Source organism: Bos mutus, chromosome 6, assembly GCF_027580195.1.
Source record: "Bos mutus isolate GX-2022 chromosome 6, NWIPB_WYAK_1.1, whole genome shotgun sequence".
Classification (NCBI taxonomy): domain Eukaryota; kingdom Metazoa; phylum Chordata; class Mammalia; order Artiodactyla; family Bovidae; genus Bos; species Bos mutus.
Window position 1 is genome coordinate 91,510,419 of NC_091622.1, and position 17,564 is coordinate 91,527,982.

The window sequence follows — 17,564 nt, forward strand, 5'->3', positions numbered from 1 at the left end:
TAAATACTGAAGTATTATAAATGAATGAATTTCAGATACTAACGTCTACTGTATCTGTCTGCTCTCTTTCTCCTATATGCCTGGCTAATGGTCTGTCAACAACATGTCTTCTGTTTATTTATAGCCTCATGGCATCTGCTTATTCACTTCTCTTAGTATATCTTTTCTTTCTCGTGCCATCATGCTGTGTGCAGACTCAAAGTCCCAAAGAGAGAAGTGTGATTAGATACACAGATCACTGTTCAATATGGAGCATTCTCTCAGCGTCATAATTGCACTTCCATGGGTGCAGCCCTGGGGGTGCCCCAGGGGGCAGCAGAGGGGTAGCACTGGTCCAGTTACCTGTGGTCATTAGCAAGGGCCAAGGAATAAACTATGGTCTTGCTTGTAAGAGGAAGGTGGTTATGGCAGACATGTAAATACCATTCCATAATAGTAAATCAGAGTCTGGTTGGTATTCAGTCATGTTCCAGATCAGATTCTACGCTATGGCAGCACACCATATCCAGCCAGTTCACTGTTGTATTCCCAACACTTGGCACAAAGCTGGAAAAGATACTGGCTGAATGAAGACTGATGAAGGAGGAAGTTCTTTGATCTTAGGTGTATCAGGTCCAATGGGTAAAGCTGAAGAGTTGGGCAAATGTTCTTGACTAACTTTTATCCTACAAATGAATCATGGTAGTCAGTGGCAAACCACAGAAGGCTTCTAATTAGAGAAAGCTCAGTTACAGAGAAATTCCGTTCTACTTCATTTTTGTACTATGTTGGAAAGCAATGAGTAATACAGAACTTCTAATTAGTAAGTGGATTTTGTCTTTTCAATGGGAAAGTTGCCCTAAGGCTGCCAATCCCAGAGCTCTTTTTTTCTCGGATAGAATTGTCACCTTCCTAAAAGGCATTACAGCAACCCTCCCTTCAGATGCAAGATATTGTCCCTAGGAACATCATGGGATTGAGATTTGTTGAAAGGGCTAGAGTATACTGGTATGTTTAAATTGAGCTGAAAATCTAATTGGGGAAATTTTCCAAATTTTATTTTAAAAAATGCATTCCTGTAGATCATGTTTCTTGATTTCTACCCCCACACACTCAGCCACGGCCACAGAAGTGGGTGGGTTCTTTTTCATTGCCAACTATTTTTGACTCAAGAATTAGTATCAAGAGAAAGTTTTTCTTGGCTTTATTTTAAAGAGGAGGTTAAAGTTCTCCATGGCTCCACATTTGGGTCTTACCATTTGATTGGTTTAGTATAATACCTGCCACTCTGATTTGCATATATTAGAGGCTCAGTGAAACCTGATGACTTGAACTATAATGTGAACCAATAAGGCCATCGTTGCAGGTCATTTAACATCATTCAGTTTCATTGTCACAAACATCAGCCTGAATACCAGGGCATCTAACAAATGCTTGCCATCTACTGAATTGGGAAATGCAAATGGAGATAATATAAAGGATTCTCACAGATTCATAACCATACCTGAAAATATTAGGCAGTCAGTTTTCTCTGTAACAATGTCAGAATTGGTTGAATGTAGGTGTTAGAACCACACAAACCCGAGTTAGAAACCTGGCTTTGTCATTTAACAATATGACTTTAGACAAGTTACTTAAACCTTATCTAAGCTTTAATGCCTCATCTGTAAAAGGGAGGAAACAGTAGCATTTATTCCACAGGAATTAGTACTAGGGTTTAATGAGATAGTACATCGGAAGCTCTTATCACAGGACGTGGTAGAAAGTAAGTGCTCAGTAATTGTAGCTGGGTTTGTTATTTTTGTTGTTATTTGTTAAGAGTGTTGTTTTGAAAAAGATGTAATTCTTTCCCACAACATTAGATGGTATCAGATAATTCAATATAAATGCAATCAGTCTCTTACATTTTCCTAGTAACAGAAACTCAGTAATATAGATTTTTTTTTTTAAGTACTATATTGATAGTTTTGCATGCCAACATTTAGGGAAGGAAGAGCTACAGTTTATGTCTTTGAAATGACCACAGACTGACCACAGGCAAGCTTTTAAGTTCTGTTTCTCTATTCAGAGGTAAAAAAGAGCATCTTGATCTATAAATTCAAGATCTTCTCTGCCGAATGGTTTTTGAAATCCATTAAAGCATTTCTAGAGAGGGAGTCCATAGATCACACATGGAAAGAGCTATTTTTTGTGTGTGGTGGGATATCTGGTGAGACTGACTTTTCAAAAATTTTTTCTAACACGATGATTTAAAAAAAAAAGAAAAAACACTGCTGCTGATGTGAACTGATGTCTCAGAGGCATTGACACCTTCTTTGATTTCTCTGTTGTGATCATGCAGGTGAGACGGGCATCGGCAAATCCACGTTAATGGACACGTTATTCAACACGAAATTTGAAAGTGACCCAGCGACTCACAATGAACCAGGTGTCCGGTTAAAAGCCAGAAGTTATGAGCTTCAGGAAAGCAATGTGCGGCTGAAGTTAACCATCGTTGACACCGTGGGATTTGGAGATCAGATCAATAAAGATGACAGGTACATCTTGGGATTTTGTGGGGATGTAATGAATGAGGAGGTAACAAGACTCATCCTGGGTAAATACAAAGACTAAATGTTAGCTTGTTGTAAGGCTTGGTCTCCTGTCACCTAAAAGACATTGTTGCCCTCTGAGAAATTTTCTTAGAATGTTCTTGAGGTCAGAATCAGCTGATGTAATTGATTCCAGCTGCTGCTAAGTCACTTCAGTCGTGTCTGACTCTGTGCAACCCCATAGACATCAGCCCACCAGGCTCCCCCGTCCCTGGGATTCTCCAGGCAAGAACACTGGAGTGGGTTGCCATTTCCTTCTCCAATGCATGAGAGTGAAAAAGTGAAAGTGAAGTCGCTCAGTCGTGGCTGACTCTTAGCGACCCCATGAACTGCAGCCTACCAGGCTCCTCCATCCATGGGATTTTCCAGGCAAGAGTACTGGAGTGGGGTGCCATTGCCTTCTCCGTGATTCCAGCTAGTATGAGCAGAAAAGGGATTTGTTAGAAGGAATAAGCTAGCTTATGATATTTTCCCGGAAAAGTCATGGAACCAGGTTTGGGGGCTTTCCCATCTAGAAAAGCAGTCTAGAGAAACATCTAGGGTTAATGGAACTCCTGCCACAAATTACTGTATATATTTGGTACCTGTGATGCTGGGGACAGGTCTCCAGAACCTCCACTGAATCTGTTCCTATTAACCGAATGCCTTCATCACCACTTGCAAGAAGAACCCCTTTCCCTGTGTGTGGCCTCTGCCTTGGGGGACATGCCCCCTGCCTCCAGGTCTCGTATGGCTGCAGCTGCTTGGCAGAAAGTAGGCCACATCTGAACACGAGCTGCAAGAGGGTCTGGGGAATGTGGTTTCTGGTTTGTTTTTTGTTGTTGTTGATGTTGTCACTTTAACTCTGCCAAGAAAACACAACAAAAACCAGGCATTAAAAAGTAAAAGGAGTTTGGAATGAGCATCTGCCCTGCTCTCCTAGGGCTTCGCAGGTGGTGCTAGTGGTAAAGACACTGCCTGCCAACGCAGGAGGTATGAGAGGCACGGTTTCAGTCCCTGGCTTGGGAAGATCCCCTAGAGGAGGAAATGGCAACCCACTCCAGCATTCTTTCCCGGAGAATCCCATGCACAGAGGAGCCTGGCGGGCTATAATCCATAGGGTCACAAAGAGTCGGACACTACTGAAATGACTTAGCATGCATGCAGGTACTCATGCTCTCCTAGTCACTGAGACAGATTGGGATATTTGACTTAATCCCCAAATTCCTATAGCTCTGAGTGAAAACTTGGAGTCAATAATGATTTTGCCCAAGAAACTAGAGCCCAGGATCTAGTAGACCCGGGTTGTGGTCTGAATTCTGCCAATAACCAGCTATGGGTCCTTGGCAGTTTATCTCACTCTAAGAGAATGACACTAGATACTCTCAGGTCTCAGAGTGGGATCTGCACACAATCTCTTTTCAGGTGGGGTCTAAGGAAGGGCACTGTGAATGGCTGAGCCTGGAGGAGGGGTGTGATAATCATAGGGGGTAATCCTGTATTTTGATGGCTTTGGCAGCCAGGGGTATCCGCTCCTAAAACCCAAAGTGAAGAAAGCGTGTTTGTGAAAGCTCAATGGGAAATATCGTAGCTGATCTCCAGCCGGCTCAGGATCTTAGTACTGATGCTGGAGCTGTGGTGTGAGCACTGTGGCTCCTTTATGCATTGTCCGAGTCTTCCTGTAGGCTGCTCACAGTTGGGTGGCCTGCTGGGTGCAGAATGGCCACATTGAGTCTGAATAATGAGTGTGGTCTCAGTGGAGCCTAGTGAGGAATTCAGATCATTCTCTATCCAGCGAGGGTTTGTTAAGCTAACCAGATAATGTATTTATAACAAACGTCTTTGTCAGTGTAGAAAACAGACATGTTTAACCTGCTTAAGAAATAAAATGTTTTTTTTTTTTTTTTTTCCTTCAAAATTTTGATCCTATAGTTTATATGTAGACAGAAGCTATTAGCAGTAAGTCAGTCTTGCTGGGCTTAGTCACTCAGTCGTGTCCAACTCTTTGTGACCCCATGGACTGCATGCAGCCCACCAGGCTCCTCTGTCCATAGGGATTCTCCAGGTAAGAATACTGGAGTGGGTTGCCATGCCCTCCTCCAGGGGATCTTCCCAACCCAGGGATTGAAACCAGGTCTCCTGCATTGTGGGAAGATTCTTTACCAGCTGAGCCACCAGGGAAGCCCAAGAATACTGGAGTAGGTAGCCTATCGCTTCTCCATGGGATCTTCCCAGCTCAGGAATCAAGCAGGGGTCTCCTGAATTGCAGGCAGATTCTTTACCAGCTGAGCCACCAGGGTAGCCCGTAAGTCCATCTTATGTATTCACTAAAACTGGTTGACAAAACTTCACCTAATTATAAAGTAATACTGTGAAGTTTTGTTTTTATAAAACAAACCTTCTCAATTGATAGAGCCAAGCCAGTTCGACTCTTTGAGTTTCTGTAGTCCTTATTTGAGGGAGGTGTTTAAGTTTTAAACCTTCCTGGTTTGCGCCCATGCATTCATCTCAAGACCACTCATCTTCTTCACTAATCTTTGAATCCCTTATGATTATTTTAAATATTTATGTTCATTCTCCAAAAAAAAGTTTGAGAAAGTTAAACTGTCCCAGGCCCAAAGATAATTCTAGAAGGAGGCTTCCAGAGACATTTTTGTGCAGTGACAACTTAATGGGAATAAGACAACCAGCACTTTAAGTTACAGTCTGTTTGCTTAGGGCTCAGACACTTCACTTGTATCATACCAGGTTTTGTTTCTTTGTTTGCTTCATTTTCCTCTGAACTGTGTATGGTATATGTGTGTGTTTTCTAAAGAGGACTTTTAACCATTTTTTAAAAATCTAGAGCTGTGTATTGTCTAGATACATTTTAACTGTCTCTGATATAAAGATGTACCCATAGTAATGACAGAGAAATATTTAATGCACGCTCTAGCTGAGCACTGAGCTCTAGTTTATCTATAGAGCAGTTTATATGCTCTTCAGTAAACATTGGCCTGGAATAACAGGAGCAATTGTTAGACACAGTAAGAAAGATTTTATTTTGCATCTGTCAAAATGGACTATCTGTACATTGTGTTGAGTGGGGATCAGCTAAGCACAGCTCCTGCAGCTGAGCAGTTGCTCTTGATTTATGACTTCAATTCCAAGGAATGATGGAGAGGTTCTTGTCTGAATGCTGTGTGTCATGCTCAGTAGAACAGATGAAGAGAAAACCCTGATGACAAGCAGAAGAGCACAATTGCATTATGGGAGCCGGGAAGCAAGCCAGGGGGCTCCTGGTCCTCTTGTGGTCAGGAGGACCCATCGAAACAAGGCGGGTCTCTGTCTCTGACCTGTGCAGGTTTCTCCCTGGGGTTGCGGAATGCCAGGCGTGTGCACTGCTTGATGGTCAGGCAGCAGCCGGACTTTTTCGGGATGCCTTCTGGAGGGAATGAGAACCATCCTCTCGCGTTTTGCTGCTAAGATTCCTTGAGCTATTCCTGCTCGTCATCGCCCCAGCACTGCCATTACATTTTTTACTTCTCCTTTAAATGGTGACTTCCTACCCTTCTGGTGGGTTTTCACTCGCCAGCCCTGAGCAGCAGGTGGCCAGTACAAGGCTGACCCACACATTTGCAGCTGGAGGCCTCTTTAAGAAAATTTCTGACTCATTTGGGTCAAATAATAGTTTCCAAGGAGACTTAGAAGAGAGGAAGTGTGGTATTAACCTAACCTAGATACCAAATATTTTTTTTTTCTTCTGAAATTTCTTGACAGCTATTGCATAACCTCTTTGAGTGGCATTTAGAACTCTGTGCTCCAGAAGGATTGTTGACACTGTTGACTATAAACCCAAATGCCTTTTGTTTAAAAAAAAAACAAAAAAACACTACTCATTCAGATAGGGTCTGCTTCCATCAAAAAAATTGGAAGTGGGGTATGCATTTTTGTATCAGTATGTAAACATATGCGAAGGGATGTGTTGTTTCTCCAAACCCATGATTATTTTTACTACTTTGAGGATTAGGCAAGCTTTTCTGCCATCGATGCAAGACTTCAAGAATGTCCCAGTTTGTGTATGTAGGCTTTGGACATGTCAGCATTCCTGCATCACTGTCTGCCTTGGACCAGGCTAGCTAGAAGGAGGCAGGAAGAGAGGTCTGGTAAGGTCTCCTGTTTTGTTTAATAGCATGATTAACTCTTCGTGGTCTAAGGACATTCTTGTTCTGCTGTCTCTACTATTCAGTGAAGAAGGAAAGAGGTCTAGAGGAGAAGGGAAATCGCAATCTGCTATAGTAGATTCTTCTACTGGAAGAATGCTTCTACTTCTGCTGCAGAATATATATTCTGCATATTTAGGAGATGGGAGAATGTTAGTAGCGTCTTACAAACTATGATGATAGCACAAAAAGCATGGCTAATTAAAGCCCACTGAGAGACTCCTCAAACTCGCCGAATCTTTATCAGAGTTATAAAGTGGTAATGGAGTGGTCTGTTTGATCTTTAAATTCTGTCTTAGTCACACTTTCTGATAGAGGTAGTAGAAGGATAAGGAAAATTAGCTTTGGCTAATAGATAGCAAGAGAGAGGAAAATATATGGCAGGTATCTTTTATCTGTTCATATACAAAATAGAGAGTCAGTCCCTGAACAATGGCATGGGCTATTTTGCAAGCATGATCAATGGGTACCTTGGGTGGCTAGAAAACTTTGTATAAAATACTTTTTCCTATCACTCTTAGGGTCAACCACTGTCAATTTTTTGTGTGTGTGTTTTTTTTTTTTTTAATGGCTGGATATTTATGGGGGGAAAAAAAAGAGTGGAGGATAAAAAGGGATATCCTCATGCCTTAAAAGGAAATTATGTGTAAACATACAACTTGATTTGGTTTACCTGCCCCCTTTCCTCTGCTTGATATGGCTACAATCCAAAGAAGTTTGAATTGGCAAAACCAGAATATAAATAGGTATCCTCGCTATAAGAATGGAAACTAGCAAAAGGCAAAAATAAGGATGAAATTTCCTTATTTTGTGACTTTGAGTGTAGATCACACGTGGACAGGAGATGGAGAGAGGGCAGGGGTTATTTGAAGGATGTGAAGGGAGAACAGAGCCACTAGGCTGACTTACTATATGCATCAAGAGAGGCTGTTTCATCAACACAATTAAATCTGGAATGCAGGGAATAGTGATTCTGGTCAATAGTTTTCCTGAAATACATTTATTTGTTTATAATGCTCTAGAGGCTAGAACAGATGGGATCTTGTGCTTGGCTATGTGTGGGAGGTAGGCTCTGTGTGATCAGTCTCTGGGTTGAACCTAGGATTCTGATTTGGCCAGTGGTGTGGATGGAGATGCCATCTGCTGAGCTAAGGAATACAGGCTAGTAGGGTTTGGGGACAAGACGAAGTGTGATTTTGGGCACTTAGCTAAAAGACCAAGTGGAAATATCTGGTAAGCAGTTGGATGGAGTTCTGAAACTTAGGTAAGAGATCTGGTTAAGTGAAACACAAGAGGAAATGTGATTTTCCAAGGAAACCGCATACAGGGAAAAGGAGATTGAAAAGATTGGCCCAAACTCCTAAACAGGGGAAGGCGGCAGGAAGCCTGAAACGTAAGCCGAGAACCACAGATGGCTTCGGAGATGCTGAATCCAGGGCAGAAAGCGTTCCTCACTGGAAAAGGAGAGGTGCAAGGCCTCCCATAATCTTGGTGGAACAGAATCAAGACCAAAGGCAGAAAGGAAATTACTAGAAAGAAGAAACATTCTTGGACCACTGTTGGGGGAGGTGCTAGGAAACTGCAAATCAGGAACTGCGGGGATAGGAAGGAGCAACTACCATGAGCTGCTTTCCTCCCTTCCGGGCTCAGAGGGTGCTGGGGGGTCCCTGGTTCCCCGAGCACTTGCCTCAGTGTCAGGGAACCCGAAGTCTGGCCTTGGACTCACAGGGCATGAGTGGGCCTCGTTGAAGTGGCCTGGGCCACTGCCCTACAGGGCATGAGTCAGTGGCAGAAGAGTTACCATGGATCTAGGTCAGTACAAAGTTCCTTTTTCTTTTTTTTCCTCTTTTTTGAAAACTGAGGCTTGCTTTTCTCTTATTTGTGGTTTATTAAATTACTGTGAAATAGTTAAATCTCACACTTTTATGTGCTAGTTTTTTGCATATGCTAGCTCACTTATTTGTCACATTAGCTCTGATATAGGTGATATTTTTGTTCTTGATGTTACCTGTGAAGACATTGAAACACAGAGAGGTTTAGTAACTTGTCCAAAGCAAGTTAGAAAGTTGTGGATTTGGAGTTTGATCTTAGTTGGTCTGACTTGAGTCCATGCTTCTAACCACCATTTTATATAACTATCCTATCATAATAATGATTATTAATATTGTTATATAATACCTGCTTATATTTAAAAAAAATTTTAATTTATGTATTTGTTAATTTTTTTGGCTACAATGGGTCTTTGTTGCTGTGTGAGAGTCTCCTCTAGTTGCCGCAAGCAGGGACTCCTCTAGTTGTGGTGTGTGGGCTTCTCATGCAGTAGCGTCTCTCGTTGCAGAGCACGGACTCTAGGGCATGCAGGTTTCAGTAGTTGTGGCGTGGTAGTTGGTCCATGGCATGTGGGATCTTCCTGGACCTGAGATCGAACCAGTGTCCCTTGCATTGTACTGGTTCTTAACCACTGAACCACCAGAGAAGCCCTACCTGCCTATATTTTAAAATTGGAACATGTAGAAGAATCTTATTGCTTGTTCATCCTTTCTATTGGAATTCAATTGGGATTTCTATTATGTTAAGGATTTTATTCAGGCACAGTCTACTTTTTCTTTAAACCTCTAGAGGCTTTGCTCAGGTTGAATCAATGGATTGTAGTAAATCACCAAAGGAAAATAGAAGAAAACTTTTTTCTGTTTTCAGTTTTGGTCATAAATTTTTTTTTTTTCTTTTAGGACATCTGCTGTCATCCTCATTATAAAAGATTTATAGTTCCCTTTCAGGGATTTCAGTTTAATTTATGGGTTTGCAAGTTGAGTGTTGAGAGGTTTTTATTTTTCTTAAAGCTTAAATCATTCCTCAGCAAGGTAGTAAGTCTGGGGAAGGATTAACCCATTTCATTCCTAATCCACCCATCTCATTGGTGCTGACACTAGCTTCTGAGCAGTCCCTGTGGAGACCTGGAAGAATTCGTGGCTTTTCCATAGTGACCTAATGAACTACTTTGTCCCTGGAGAACATGTGGTTTATTGAATATATATCCCGCATATGCTATTAATGATAGTGTTTGTGGTCAGTTCATAGAGTCATGCATAATTATTCAAAACAGATTTGAATTAGGATTTGGTGAGAAGAGAGTTTACCTTCAAATCATAAAATTGAGAGTTGGAAGGAACCTTGATCCTAATAGACCAGGCACTTCCATTTATAGATGAGGTCATGGCAGGCACAGGGCTTTTTGAGAGTACAGAGTAGCTAGCCCTCCTCCCCGAAGGACTGGGCAGAGGAGCAGGGAGAGGCTGCCAGCCGGAGATGGTGCCACATCCTAAAACCACAGAGGAGTTTCACTCTGGGCACCAATGCCAGTCAGTTGGGAGAGCCTGTCAAAGTCACTTTACTGGGACAGATTTTGAGGCTCAGTTTTGGCCCAGCAGGGACGAATACCACAGTCTCTTAGCAATACCTTCATGGGTGCCATGGGGGCAGGGACAGTGTATCCTACATATTTCTAATTGTTGTTTTAAAAGGATGAATGTTAGCCAGGAGATTAAGAGGAAGAAGACCATTCCAGGTGGGGATCTAGCATGAGCAAAGGCCTGGAGGCAGGCGGGAGCTTGCCATGCGGGGCAGAAAGCATGAACTAGGAAGGAGAAGGATAGGGGAGCCTGGGGTGATGTTTAGGGGTCATATGGCCAAAGGTCTGGGCTGCCAAGGTAAGGAGCTTGGACTCTAGCTCTTAGAGAACAGGGAACCACTAAGGACTTTCCTGGAGGACTGTACAAAGAGTTTGAGACTAGCGACATGCTGATTTAAAAATGTGTTTTAATAACCGTCTTCTGCCTTCTAGCTACAAACCGATCGTGGAATATATCGATGCCCAGTTTGAGGCCTACTTGCAAGAGGAACTGAAGATCAAACGTTCTCTCTTCAACTACCATGACACCAGGATCCACGCATGTCTCTACTTCATTGCCCCCACTGGCCATTCACTCAAGTCCCTGGACCTGGTCACCATGAAGAAGCTGGACAGTAAGGTACTCACTGCTGCTCTAGGTGCCGTCCACTCTCCCCTAAGATCACCTTTGTCCAGAGGCCCCAGGGGACCTCTGCTTTTGGTGTAATTTGGTGTTTTATTTTAAAGACTATTTTTTACAGTTTTGTGTGTGCTTAGTCGTTCAGTCATGTCCAACTCTTTGCAACCCCATGGACTATGGCACACCAGGCTTCTCTGTCCATGAGGATTCTCCAGACAGGAGTCCTGGAGTAGGTTGCCATGCCCTCTTCCAAGGGATCTTTCCAACTCAAGGATCAAACCAGGTCTCCCGCATTGTAAGCAGATTCTTTACCATCTGAGCCACCAGGGAAGCTGTTTTAGGTTCACAGCAAAATTAAGAGCAAAGTGCAGATATTTTCAATAGATTGCCTATTTTCCACATGCATAGCCACCCGTTACCAATATCCCCCCAAAATGGTGCATTTGTTATTAATACAATCAAAAAACCTCCATTGACACGTCCCTGTCACCCCAAGTCGATAGTTTACACCGGGGTTCACTCTTGATATTGTACATTCTGTGGGCTTGGACACATTTATAATGACATGTAATTATCACTAGAGTATCAAATAGAGTAGTTTCACTACCCTAGAAGTCTCCACCTGTTCATCCCCACCTCTGCTTCCTAACCCTGTATTTATTTTCACTGGCTTACAGAACCATAAGGTTTAACAATATGAAAAAAAATGTTTCAAAACCTCTAGATATTGGACAGAGGACAAAGCAAAATGATGTAGCTTATTACAAAGTATCTTTAGTTTTTTTTTTTTTTTTTTTCAGGTAAGAGGTCTTCATTTATTTTCTCTTTCATGAAAAATCTGTACAATCACCACAGATAGAGTCATTGCAGAATCTTTACTCCTTCTGTCGTCCAAGCTCCAGCTCACTTTTTGCCAGCACCAGCACTGGCCTTTGCAGCCCCCCTGGCTTTGTTCACTCTCTTCTTGTGTTCCTTGCACTATTTTCTTGAGGTCTTGTTCTTCTCATACAGGCCGTGTCTTGCAAGCCTGTGTTTGGACTCATTCTTCTTCACATAATCCAAGGAATGGCAGTAAATCATGCCAAAGCCAGTTGTCTCACCACCACCAAAATGTGTTCTGAATCCAAATACAAAGATGACATTTGGTCTTGGACATTTTGGCCAGTTTTTCCTGAATTTCTGTCTTAGGGACTATTGCCTTTCTGGGGTGAAGGACATTGTTTCTGCTGAAGTAGTTGGTTGGTTGTGAACTTACTGGTCCGGATAGTCGCTGCGTCATTCGTGATGGCGGCTGATCTTCAAGCAGCCAGGGAGGAAAAGAGAGCTTCAGTTCTTAAATTAGCACTAATGTGTGCTCTGTTGAGGGTAGGGGAATCAGATAGTGGAGACACCTAAAGGGTCGTAGGAAGGGTTAAATTTAGGGAGATTGAACAGTAATTCACGATTTATTTTTTTAAAAAAACTTGCTTTAAACCTCTCTTTGAAGGGTTTGTATAGGTTTGGCTTTAACTTAAAGTTTAAAAATTTTTTAAAAAGTGTTAATTCTTTATCTATGTGATAAGGTTGGTCTAATTTCTTAGATTTTAAAACAGATCTGTACCATGTGTTCAAAGGAAGTAGTGTCTCAGAATGCGTTTGACCCCTGATCTTTGCACATGTGTAACCTCTCTCCTTCACAACATTTGAGAGAGGGGCTGCTAAGTTTGACCGCATTTGATGATGTACTTGACGACTAATTTGATTTTCCATTTTGAAATAAGTAGGAAGACAATACATTGTGAAATAAAGCAGCAGCAAACGGCAACAAGAACAAACACAGAATTCTGCTCTAGTGTTTCCTCTTAGATTCTAACCTGCTTTTGAGATCAGTAACAAGTCCTAGTATCTTTACGGGGCTTTGTTGGGTGTTATTTTCTGTCCAACAACTCTGTTTAAAGGATGCTTTCTCCCTGGAGGGACATAATAGAGACCGCTGAGAAGATCTGCCTGTCCCCAAGGTCTCTGCCTGAACCAGCCCACAGGAGGCCCGCATGCTGATACCATGCCAGGCTCCCCAGGCCCCAGCCTGCACAGGCGCACTGCTTTACACAAACATATTCTACCAGCCAGAAAGGACTCCTGCAGCTAGAGTATTCTTGGGAGAATAAATAGAAACCTTCCCTCACCTCATTTGATTCAGCTGCAGTGAGCCATTGAGGGTGAGGAGTCATGGGCAGGGGGACCCTGCTCCCTGCACTCTTGGGTCCTTGAAAGCAGGGCTGGGAGGCAGGCAGAGGGAGGTGGCTTCCTCACTGAGGCAGAGCTTGTAGACCACGTCAGGGTGATATCCAACAATAGGATTATGCTTCGTAGAGTTGATTTCAAAGGGGAAAGAAAAGGCAAATGCAGTTAATAAAAACAAAGCCATCACTATAAAGCAAGTTGAACCGCTTTCAAAGGATTAATATTATTGTAGAGTAATGCTGGAGAGAATTTGAAAATGATGTTGTCAAAGGTTTGTTGGTACTAGTGAAGTGAAGAATTAAGGCAAACATATAATTTCAGAAAAGATTTCCAGGCACCTTCTTCTGAAGAAGAAGAGATTTTAAATCTAAATTTGCTTGGTTCTTCTGTCTACTCTCATCAAATTGGCCAGGAAAGTATGACCCTCTGCCATTTTGTGCATGTTGGTGTTAACCGAATACCAAATGTGCACAAAAGTTAGCCAATATGAAAAACAGGGAGGAGTTTGTTGCCCAGGTCCTGATTCAGACATTCACCAGCCCTCAGTGATGTCTGCCTCAGCCTCCAACTTGCTGGAGGGAGCCCACGCGTGATAAGGTTAGGAGTGGGTAAAGGAATAGGGAAGAAGAGGTTTTTTCCATCAGTGGACCATCTCATTCTGGTTTATCAGGGATTTTTGATTTGGCTCTTGGGATAAAAGGAGAAGCAAAGGAATGCGGACATGACCCAGAAAACCTCCCAGAAGTCTCTCTTTTCTCTGGCTGGGACCACTTTCTGTTCCCTTTTCAACTGACCTGGCTTCGGTATCAGATGTCAATAGCATCTTAGTGAAACCTTTGTACCAAACAGGGAGTGGAAGGAAGTTATTCTTTAAAAGTGAATTTCAAAAAATGTGCCTTATGGACAGTGTCAGGGCAAGCTAGAAGAGTGGCCCACCCTGGGCTTTAGGGCTTGAGCTGGAGGGTCCTCAGGCCTTGTCCCGGGCTTTCTGCCTTGGCTGTCAAATCCTGAGCTCTCTGTATCTGATGCTCTGAAAGCGAGTTTTGTCTTTGGCACTAGGTCTCATTCTGGCACAAAGTAATCTGATAGAAGCTGGTTCTCAAGAGAATTAGTTGATGTGATTTTGAAAAATTTAAAAGTAGGTGAAACCATTTTTGTTTTGGTTAATGCTTAGGTTCCCTATTCCTAGCAATTTTCAGGTCATCAGAAGAAAGAAAGGATGCTCTCCTCATAGAGCTGAATGTTCCACTATTCTAACTACCAAAAACCTTGGTATTAGACTGTTAGAAACATGCAAAAATCAAGCTCCTAAAGTAGCTGGGAGGAGTCACAGAGGAGTGGCTGGTTACTCAAAGAATAGGCTTCCTTGTTATAGAGTAACACTTCCTTTTACACGGTAAGGAAGAATGAGGTGGCACAGAAGAGGAAATTACAAGGATGCTTTCTTTCAGTGCCAGATGGGAGGAAGTAAAGTGTTCAGAGATGGAATTAAAAGGTTATCGAATATCTTCTGAATTTTGCATCTAGGTCGAAAGTGCAATTTTCAATATCATCTCTATATTTTCTAAGTGAAGTTGTACAATTTCCATTTCTGTGTTTTCTATATTTTATTCATTTGTCTGTTTTTCATGTTGGAATTAAATAAAAATGGTTGTGTTTGGTTTACAGGTGAACATCATTCCAATAATTGCAAAAGCGGACACCATTGCCAAGAACGAATTGCACAAATTCAAGAGTAAGATCATGAGTGAACTAGTCAGCAACGGGGTCCAGATCTATCAGTTCCCTACAGATGAAGAAACGGTGGCAGAGATTAACGCAACGATGAGTGTAAGTCCTCATGTAAGGACCATCCCGTGATGATGGCGCAGTAGTTTTTAGTATTCACAGAATTGTGTGACCATCACCACAATCAATTTTAGAACATTTCCATCACCCCAGAGAGAAACTGTGTACCTTCTAGATGTCAGCCTTCTAACCATCCCAGCCATTGGTGGGTGCTTCTCAGGTGGCGCTAGTGGTAAAGAACCTGTCTGCCGGTGCGGGAGACATAAGAGACTCGGGTTTGATCCCTGGGTTGGGAAGATCCCCTAGAGGAGGGCATGGCAACCCACTCCAGTATTCTTGCCTGGAAAAATCCCATGGACAGAGGAGCCTGGTGGGCTACAGTCCATAGTGTTGCAAAGAGTTGGACACGACTGAAGGGACTTAGCACATCTGCATATACAGACATTGACAACTACCAGTCTGTACATTCCTGTCTCTGTAGATTTGCCTCTTCTGGACATTTTATGTAAAGAAAGTCATACTGAAGCTTAGCTAGAAAATTAAATGATTTGGTGAGAGCCATCTCGTGAATAGTAACACTGAGATTTCAACGTAACCGAAATTTCAACCCGATTTGTGCTGTTTGCCGTCGTAATTAGGAGATGAGAGTAATTCCTCAGAACTGCTTCTTCCTCCTTCTGTTCAGCATATGGACTTCTCTGGATAGGGCTATTATCAATCCCTCTAGTCATCCCCACCATAATCAGGACTTTGGAAGGGAATAGAATGTTTTCCTTCTCTGGAAAGCATTGCCTTTAACACTGAAGGATCTCATTGCTGCAGAGGCAGCCCAGCTCTGCTTCACCCGGGTCTGCTCACCCTGAGTTGTGTGAGCCCCTCTGGCTGTCGTGCTGCTGTGGCCAGGATAGTAAAGGGTCTGGAGTCCCTGGACGAAACCCAAGAGAGATGCTTCCTGGGAAACGGCCACGAGAGCATGTGAAAGAAGGTTATCCTAGGGGCCAGTGGCGGCTTCTGTCCCTCAGCGCCGATGGAGCAGGTGGTTTCCTAGGTCGCGACATCATAGTGTGGGCTGCAAGGGTCCTGCTGCCCCAACTCTAGGGAACACTCTGCAGTTCCAGATGCTGGGGAAGAAGATGTGCTTTCTTCCCTTCGTTCACAGTGAGAAATCAACTGGAAAATATAAGTACCATGAGCACCAGACAGAATAGCACTTGGGCAGCCTGGGCCAAGGGTTCTGCCAGGCTCTCTGTGGGAGAGGATCCGGCTTTAAAAGCATCATCTTTCTCAGTTTATCTGTAGCAGAAGGACCCTGCATCGGGGAGCAGTAAATCGGTAAATAATTACTGATTTATTATTTATCAGCAATAAATCCAAGATCAGCCATTTCAAATGTTATTCTTACCTGCCAATAGGAAAAATATGGAATCACTGTTTTCGCCCCAGAATGTAGCCATAGTTACCAAATAAACCAACGTGGCACAGAGCGTGGTACAGACTGGTATCTTATATAGCAGCTCTGCTCAAGGTGAGTCTGGGGGCAAAGCCTGAGCCAGTAATTTTCTCAATTGAATTTTGTGCAGTGATCACCTGTCAAAAGCAACGCTGATCAATAGAAATAAAATATGAGCCACACAAGGAATTTAAAATTTTCCAGTAGCCACATTTTTAAAAAGTAAGAAGATAAATTTAAGAACTTATTTAACCTAATATGTCAAAAATTTCATTTCTGTGTGTGTGTGTGTATTTCTTTCTTTTTTTTTGTCTTTTTTTGCCTGCACTGCAAGTCTTGCAGGATCTTAGTTTCCTGACCTGGGATTGAACCCAGGCCATGGCAATGAAAGCTCAGAGTCCTAACCACTGGACCACCAGGGAGTTCCCGAATGTACATTTCACAGTTACATACATCCCAACTTGGACACCTGCCTAACTTACTCCTCTCATACTTCAAAGTTTTTCAGTATGAAAAAAGTACCAAAAAGAGTAATTTTCCTTCATGTCTACATCCACATTGACATAACTGCTTCTTCCTCTTCTTTTTTTTTTTTAGAAGATTTGAATTTGATGCCAAGTGAAGTGCAGTCCTACAAAAACCATAAAGTTGTAGTTAAGGGAAAACTGTTTCACACTGCTTCCTTTTAAGTGTAATTGAATTAGAAGTAAATAAAATTAAAAATTTATTCTTAATCAGCCTCACATCAAGTGCTTTTAATCACATAGATAAGCATAGATCAGTGGCTACTGTCAGACACTGGAGTTCCCTCACTTACCATACATATAATTGCAAAGACTCCCGTCTGCCCCGGAGTCTAGCCCACGTCAGAGCTTCAGGAGCTGGTTGCAGGAGGGTCGGATCCATGACACCTACCCACACTGGGCTGTTGAGCCCCCTCCCTCGTCTGCCCTCACTCCGCCTTTCCTCTTGCCCCAAGGAGACGCCTGCGGGAGGAGGGGGCGTGTGGAAGCATGGGGGGCCCATCTTTGCTGCTTGGGGAGGGTAACCACTCTGTCTTCTGTTGCTGGCAGGTCCACCTCCCTTTTGCGGTGGTCGGCAGCACCGAAGAGGTGAAGATCGGCAACAAGATGGCGAAGGCCAGGCAGTACCCCTGGGGTGTGGTGCAGGGTATGTACGTGGGCATCACAGCAAAGGCACTCCTCAGCTGTCACCCCCAGAGTGACCATGCGGGAACTCGACATGGGTGGATGGAAGGGGGCCGCTGGCAGTCGTGGAGGAAGGAAAGAAATGGGGAGGCCAGTACACAACAGAGAGAAGTGTC

The 17,564-nt window shown here is 43.0% G+C and overlaps 1 protein-coding gene and 1 pseudogene across 4 annotated transcripts in view; one reads left to right on the forward strand and one right to left on the reverse strand.

Moving 5' to 3' along the window:
* SEPTIN11 (septin 11) overlaps window positions 1-17,564 on the forward strand; it is a 98,143-nt gene that overhangs the window by 59,466 nt on the left and 21,113 nt on the right. For all 4 annotated transcript variants that reach the window (XM_070372557.1, XM_070372556.1, XM_070372555.1 and 1 more), the window contains exons 3-6: window positions 2,321-2,516; window positions 10,593-10,779; window positions 14,671-14,832; window positions 17,314-17,410. In XM_070372557.1, the coding sequence (XP_070228658.1) occupies window positions 2,321-2,516; window positions 10,593-10,779; window positions 14,671-14,832; window positions 17,314-17,410 (642 nt within the window). The remainder of the gene's footprint in view (window positions 1-2,320; window positions 2,517-10,592; window positions 10,780-14,670; window positions 14,833-17,313; window positions 17,411-17,564) is intronic.
* LOC102269746 (small ribosomal subunit protein eS24-like) lies at window positions 11,683-13,825 on the reverse strand (annotated as a pseudogene).